The sequence below is a fragment of the Melanerpes formicivorus genome, unplaced genomic scaffold (genome assembly GCF_026170545.1).
Source record: "Melanerpes formicivorus ecotype bairdi unplaced genomic scaffold, bMelFor1.0.p_v2 SCAF_83, whole genome shotgun sequence".
Classification (NCBI taxonomy): Eukaryota; Metazoa; Chordata; class Aves; order Piciformes; family Picidae; genus Melanerpes; species Melanerpes formicivorus.
In genome coordinates, this window is record NW_027142435.1 from 448,727 (window position 1) to 455,994 (window position 7,268).

General features: G+C 62.1%; 1 protein-coding gene across 1 annotated transcript; it reads right to left on the minus strand.

The window, feature by feature from the left end:
- Window positions 1-1,492: 1,492 nt before the first annotated feature.
- On the minus strand, window positions 1,493-7,141 carry IL12RB1 (interleukin 12 receptor subunit beta 1). The gene is made up of 17 exons (XM_068164784.1): window positions 7,135-7,141; window positions 6,363-6,516; window positions 6,251-6,322; window positions 5,758-5,913; window positions 5,431-5,600; window positions 5,208-5,359; window positions 4,679-4,715; window positions 4,381-4,491; window positions 4,215-4,297; window positions 3,917-4,142; window positions 3,657-3,827; window positions 3,466-3,567; window positions 3,220-3,369; window positions 2,986-3,129; window positions 2,783-2,879; window positions 2,603-2,684; window positions 1,493-2,499 (listed from the first exon to the last, which is right to left on the minus strand). Exons 1-17 carry the CDS (start codon window positions 7,139-7,141, stop codon window positions 2,038-2,040), a joined length of 2,376 nt encoding a protein of 791 aa, XP_068020885.1. The 3' UTR covers window positions 1,493-2,037.
- Window positions 7,142-7,268: the final 127 nt, after the last annotated feature.

The following is a 7,268-nucleotide window of genomic DNA, read 5'->3' on the forward strand; positions in this document are numbered from 1 at the left end:
CCAATGCCCTGCGGCGCGTCTGGGTCCTGCTTGGGGTCGGATCCGGATGGGGGAGCCGAGAAGGTCATGTCCTGGCTGCAGAAGCTGGTCCCAGTGGCTGTCCTCGGGTCACTGGGCTCAGAGCAGCTCCCGGGGACTCATTTGGAAAACAGCCTTGTGAAGTTTAAACTAATTAGGCGGTCCCGAGCAGCTCGCTCGCGCTAATTGGGAAGGCTGCCTTTAATGAGCTTTCCCCGACACGGTGCCTGCGGGCTCTGCGCGGCACCGTGCTCCCGACTGAGCACCGACCAGCTCCAGACGCGGGGAAGGACGCACGGCTCTGTCGGGAGGATGTGAGGGGTGCCGTGGGTGGGATGGAACCCTGTAGGGTGCCCCCCTCTCTCCAGGGTGCAGCATTCAGGGCCGGCTGTCCTGGCATGAACTTGTTCCACGAAGAGGAATGATTAACCGGCAGCGCTGGCGCCGTGCCGAGCCCTGTGTTCGTGCTGCCACCCAACCCAGCTGAGCCCTGACCCCGCAGCCACTTCCCTCCGGCTCCAAAACCGGGCTGTAAACAGGGGTTAGGCTGAAACCCGAGCGAGTGCTCGCAGCCAGCCTGTAACCCAATGCTTCCAGACAGCAAGCCCCGCATCGCCCAAGTCCCGATGGAAATCTCTCATCTGATCTCCCCAGATGGCTTTTAGCGACCAGGAGGATGCCGAGCCTCAGCCTCCAGCTGATCCCCAGGGATCTGGGGCGCTGGAGGGCAAGGATGGAGGCTGTTGGTGACGCAACGGCCTTGGGGCGAGGCACGGTGGGCAGGCACAGATGGATTTCCTGCGCGGGAAGCTCCGTGGGGATGCGGAGCTGGTGCCACCTCGTGGCTTCACTGGCAGCTGGATGCCTCGGACCTGCGGTGCCCGGCCCCGTGGGCACGGCAGCGGCGGTCATGGTCCTGAGGGGTACCGATGAACGCATCCAGAACCCCCGGCTGTGGAAATAACTCAGTGGCAGCTATCCCCATCACCGGAGCGCCAGGCAGAGCCATGAAAACCCCAGCCCAGGGCAAGGTGCCGAAGCTCAGCCGTGCGCCGCCGCGGGCCCCGCTGCGTTATCTCCGGGAGGCATCGGCGAGATTTCCGCCCGCGAGTGTCAGTGCTGTGAGCATCGTTTTGGTGAAATCTCTTCCAAAACACGAGTGGGGCCAAAAGCAGCAGCGAAGAGGCTGAGTCGTGCGCTGGCAGCTGCGGCAGTCACCGTGGCTCTGCCGACAGTGCCTTGCCCCGGACTTCCCCGCGCTGCTAACCCCCTTTAGGCATTTTCCTTTCCCTTATTTTTTGCACTCTCAGCAAGTCAGCGCTGACGCCTTCAGCTTCTGACACAAAACCACAAACCACTCTTCATCTTCAGCATCTCCAGTTCTGCCCCAGATAAGGCCCAGGGCCGTGGCACAGCTCCATGTTGGGGTGCTGAGGGGGGCTTGCTTGCCCCACACCACACCATCCTGGCCCCACAGAGCCCTGTGCTGCCCTCGGCTCTAAATCCTTGCTGAAATCTGCCTGGGCAGGCAAGAGAAATCATCTCAGCTCTGCTGCTTCTTGTGTTAGTGTGGTTTTTTAATTATTGTTACATTTCTTTTTGCACTTTTTTGCACTTTTTTTCCTAGTTTTTGTAAATCACCAGTGTTTGGTGCTGGAGCTGTTTGTGCCCTCATCCCACCAGAGCCATGCTGGCCCCAGCTCTGCTAGGATGCAGCCAGCTGGGATGAAGCTCTGCTTCTGCTCCTGATCTGGCCAAGGAAATGCCCTCAGCTGCAGCTGGACTCTGCAGCCACCTTCCCTTCTGATGTATCGCCAAGGAACGGTTAAGGCTGGGATGTGCCTGGCCAGATCCTGGCCCATGGAACCTGGAGACATCACCTACCACATCCTGGTAACCAAAACTATACCTGAAAATGCCAGTGTGGACATGAGTTCAAGGGGTGGGTGCCCAGCATCCCATGGGAGCCCCCTGCCCCCCTCCTGCCATCCATCCCTGCTGCCCCTGGTCCAGTGCTGGTTATGGCATCAACTCCTCTTGTGATGGGTCGCATCCTTCCTGGTTCCTGATGATGATGGGTTTGTTGGAGATGAGAAGGGTGGTAGGAATCAGGGGCTGATGCAGCCCCCATCTTCCCTCATCTTCTTCCTCTTCCTCCTGCTTCTCCTCTTCTTCCTTGTTGGGCACTTGACGGATGCAGCCAGGGCTGCCAGGTGGTGGTGAAGCCTCTGGCCTCAGCACCTCCTGTCTGCGGTAGGCAAAGGGCAGATCCTGCTCACAGCCTGGCGGGCACAGCGCCACCGGTTCCTCGGCTGTGGGAACAGGCTGAGGTGTGCCAGGCCATGTGCTGGAGTCAGCCATCTCTTTGTCAGGATTTGACTCCAGGCTTGGCAGCTCCTTGCGGGGATTTGGCTCTGGCATCAGCAGCTCAGCTGGGCTGAACCTCTCTGAGGGCTCCACAAAGCCTGGCCTGGGCTGGCCCTAAGGGTAAGATGCATTTGGTGTGGGGATGTCCCACGCCAGGGCCATGCACAGGTGCCTGCTGGGCTGCAGGACCCAACCCTTCCTGCACCTCCCATCTCACCTGGCTCATTTCACTGGTGGAGAAATGGAAGGCTTTGGCGCCCATGGGCTGGGGCAGGGGTGGGAGGAGGAGGCGGCGAGCCCTGGGGAGGGGATGGTTGGTGAGGGGATGGATAATGAGGGAATTGGGGGCCTGGTGGCCAAGGCAGGTGGGGGGTGGGGGTGAGCGTGCTGCCATCACCTCTTTTTGATCAGCTGGTAGATAGTGGCCATGGTGGGGAGACTGAGGGAGATGCCCAGGTACTTCAGGTTGGATTTCCATGCTGCTCCCTGGGGACCTGGGATGGACATGGCTGGGTGGTGGCACTTCTGTCCCCAGCACCACGTGGGACTTGAGAGCCATTTCAAGGCAAGGGTGAGCACCCTGAGCACCCCAGCCATTACCCAGTGCCTTGGTCCGGAAGTGCCACCAGGTGCCACAGGTCTTTCCGCTCTCCGCTGTCACCTCTCGAACAGCCACCCTGTAGGCTGTGCCTGGCCGCAGATTCTGGAGGGTGTGGTGCGAGGCTGCGGCGTCCAGCTCCACGTCTGCGCAAAAGGAAACGAGCGAAAGACATCCAGCAGCTGCCTGCAGGCTGCCCTCCTCCCGCCCCATGGGGGCGTGGGGGTCCCACTCACACGTCACATTGTCCCCCTTGGCCGTGTGGCAGATGAGGTACTTGGCCATCACCCCAGGACAGGTGGCATGTGGGGGTGGGCTCCACTGCAGGGTGATGGTGGTGGCATCCCCGCTGCTGGCATTGATGCGGATGGGCACAGACAGTGAGGCTGCGCCCGGTGAGGGGGTAAAAAAAGAGAAGAGTTTTGCAGCCCTCTCTTTCTGCAGCTGAACCCAGCGCAGGCACTCCCTGGCCCCCCAGGTACCGTTGCTGGCATAGTGGTGCCGCAGGGCGAGCGTGGCCCAGCCCCGGTGCGGGGCCCAGCCGTGCACAGCCAGGCGGTGACACGCAGGCAGCTGCAGCGCTCCTGGGGAGGAACCAGGGACGCTGGTTAAAACCCGCAGGGACCCAGCCCCAAGCAAGGGGCACAGGCTGGGTGCTCAGGGGGCTCCTTGCCTCTCTCCTCGTGGATGCTCCCAGCCGGGAAATCCTGCCGGATGCAGGTGCCCTGCTTTGTGTCGCCAGGCAGCGCCTGCTGCTCGAAGCAGTAGACAGAGCCAGGGCTCGGTGCCTCCCACCGCGCCGTGATGGTGCCGCCAGCCACACTGATGTCCTCGAAGCCAAAATCTGGGATGAAATGGGGGCTGTGAGGGACGGCTGGGAAAAGAACTCCCTCGAGGCTGCCTGGGAGGTGGGTCCCTCCGTGGGGTGGATACCTGCATGCTGCTCTGCTGGCACATGGAGCTGCTGCGAGGGGCCCGGCCCGGCGGTGTTGGCAGCCGTCAGCAGGATTTGGTACTCGGCGCCGGAGAGGGTGAGGTTGTGCATTGTTACCTCCCTGCTCAGCACCACGATCTCCTCCTCAACCAGCTCGGCACAGCGGCATGCTGGCATGTAGGCACGCAATGTGTAGTTGACATCTCCCTGCTCCCTGGGGGCTTGCTTGGGGAGAGAGAGGGAGGGATGAGATGGTGGGGGACACACCTGTCAGGGTCCCTGGGGATGTCACCATACCTGCCAGCCCAGGCTCAGCACCCGCTGCCCAGCTCTCCCCAGCTTCCCCAGCTGGTAGCTCAGCACAGGGCTCGCCTGGATTTCTGCAAAAGGAAGTAGCCTGTCTGGGCCATCGGCGGTTTTGGGAGCTGCCTGGATCCCATGCACCTCCTCTCCTCTTCCTCACCCTCGGGAACAAAGATGGAGCTGCTCCAGTTGCTCCAGTAGCTGCTCCAGTGGTGGGGCTTGTGTCGAAGCTGGACCTCAAAGGTGCCGTTCTGCCCCAGGGTGCAGGTCACTAGGGTGGGGTGACAAAGGCAGGCAGGGAGTGACATCCTCTCCCCCTTTTCTCCAGCTTTTGACGTTAGGGAGTGCTGGGGCAGGGAGGAGCAGGGAAGAGCTCAGGGCAGAGCTTCTGGGCTCCAGGATCTGGGACCCCCCCCCGGGAGATGATTGTTCCCTACATCCCCACAGGCTAAACCAACCTGAGTCATCCTTGCCCATCACTGTCTCACACATCACCTGTGGAGAGAACCAGGGGGGCAGGCACCCACCCACCCAGTAAAACCAGTATGTTACTGGGACATCAAAGTGGATGTCACACGATGTCCCCCCAAACAGTCCGGGGACTGGGAGAACAGAACAGAGCACCAGGGACATAGTAGTCCAGGAGGGTGCCCTCAGACAGGGGCACCACACCTCTGGTGCTGGCATCTTCCAGCAGCAATCAAGAGGGGTGGGGGTCCCCAGCTGCTGGGAACAAGTGTCCAGATTTCCTCTGGCGTCATCGTTGGTGTAATCTGGGGCTCGGCTGCGTAATCCCCGCGCAGCGCAGCCTGATCCCCTTACAGGCACAGCAGGACCCTGCAGCTGGGAGGAGCTGGCACAACAGATGGGGCACAGACGGGTTTGGTGGCACTACCAAGCCCTTGCACTCCCCAGGCTGCCTGAGCTACCCTGGCATTGCCGCCCATCCCATCAGTCACTGCTGGCTCTGGCACACCAGGGCTTTACCTGTGTCCAGCCACGGTCGCCCGGGCTCCGGAAGCGAGCTTCCCGTTGCAGCAGCTGGTGCCCGCGGTGGCACGGTGCCCCTGGCACCTGCAGCCATAGCTGCCCACCAGTCTTGTTGAAGGACATCCCAGCGGGAGGTGGATCCAGCTTGACTGTAAAGAGCAGGTTTGGTTGTGGTTTTGGTGCTCATTCTGGTACCCAGCCTGGCTTCACCAGTGCTTACCAGCCTCATTGAGGTACAGGGTGATGTTGGGGGTCCTGTGAAGGTGGTGCCCCCAGCGTGCCTCCACCCAGGCAGTGACGTTGGTCAAGACGTAAACACGACGCGCATTCAGGATGTATGTTGTGCTCGTGCCCACCTTGAACTTCTGGCATGGCTTGGGTGGCGTGTAGCTGGAGCAGGAGTGGGCACAAGGTCAGACCCACATGGGGCAGCACCTGCCCTCCCAGTGGGATTGGGATGTGGAGGCTTCCCATGTGTCCCAGTCAGGATGCATCCCACGGGATCCCCAAGCCCAGGTGCCCATCCCCACTGTGGTGCCCGACTCACCAGAAGGTCAGCAGGTAGGAGGTGTTGCCGGTGGGGCCTAGGGGTGGCCAGGAGCAGAAGAATGGGCGGGAATGGGACTGGCACTGCCTCCAGCAGGACAATCCGGGGTCCGTGGCAGTGCCTGCAGGAGAGGGCAGTGGCTGGGGGAATCCCACACTCCAAAACCCAGTGGGTTGGGCAAGGCCAGGATGGAGCAGCACTTCCAATCACTGCTCCAATGCCGTGTCGCTCACCCAAGGGATCCAAGCAGCCACCTGGGTGATTCTCACCCCAAACTCCCCATTTCCCCCCTCCCCGGAGCTGTGGCACTGGCCAGTGCTGCTCGCCCTGGCCTCTGCCCGCTGCTGGCAGGGATTCACCAGGCTTCAGTCATCCCTGCGGTTTCAGGCGAGCGTCTCCATCGCCGCCGCGGCTCCCCGGGGCCTTATCGCCCCCGAATCGTTCATTGAAAGTCTGTGAAGTTATCTCTCATCTGCCAGCGCCGCAGAGGCACTCACCGCCAGCCGCCAGCGCCGCCAGCGCCGCCAGCAGCCACCCGTCCATCAACCACCCAGAGCGGCCCACGCTGCGCCGGAGCTCCGCTGCCCTTCCTGGATGCCCTCCGCCCCTGCGCCCCTTGGGTGCCCCCTTCCAGCTCGAAGGCAGCCCGGTGCTGGCGGCAGCTCCCTGCGCCCGGCGTTTCCTCTTCTGCCGAAAGCTCGCCCCAGGAGGCTGTTCCCAGGCACCCAGGGGCGGGGGGAGGGGGAGGGTCATGCCTCACTTTTACCAAAAGCAAAAGAGAAAGCAACCAAAATGTCCTTCTGTGCCACCCACCCCTGTGGGACCAGACCCGGCCCTGCCCCGTGTGGCCCGGTGAGAAGTGCAAGGTAAGCACAGGAGGGGGAGGGGACTTGAGGGCTTTCGGCTGAGTTCTTGGCGAGGTTTTAGTCCCCCCACACCGTCACTGGGCGAGTCTCGGGGGGCTGCTCCAGGTCTGGGCTTGTTCAGGTGCCCGGCAGCGTGTGCCTGGCAAGTGTCGAAACCAGGCTCTTGTCCCCATCCCCGGCACAGTTTGCTCCCCCCGCGGCAGTACACAAAGCCCCAGCGAGGCAGGCAGCGGTCACCGGGATGCTGGTGGCCGCGTGATGGAGCGGCTGACGCCAGGCTGGTGGAGCCGGGTGGCACCGAGGGCCAAGCACAGAGTCCCCTTGTTCCCACAGAGAGTGTCCCCTTGTGTGGCTTTTGTGGGGCCAGAGGGCAGCAGTGGCAGGAGTGTCCCTGTGTTGTGATCCCTCTGCCCCCTGCTACTGGCATGGCCAGAGCTGGGACACAGAGGACCCTCTGGCACCTGCTGTCCTCCCACCTCAGCAATGTGTGTCCCCTCCCCGCTGGGGGTACCAGCCATGCTGTGCTAAACTGAGCCATGCTGGGCTTTGCTAGGCCACAACATACAGAAGAACTGTGCTATACTTAGCTGGGCTGTGCCATGCCATATTAAATTGGGCCAGGCCATGCTGTGCCATGCCAGACTG

Coding starts and splice junctions, on each gene's coding strand:
- IL12RB1 (XM_068164784.1), bottom strand. Junction 4,716..5,207: donor GCGACCGTGGCTGGACACAG/GTAAAGCCCTGG, acceptor TTCTCTCCACAG/GTGATGTGTGAGACAGTGAT. Junction 4,143..4,214: donor TGCTGAGCCTGGGCTGGCAG/GTATGGTGACAT, acceptor TCTCTCCCCAAG/CAAGCCCCCAGGGAGCAGGG.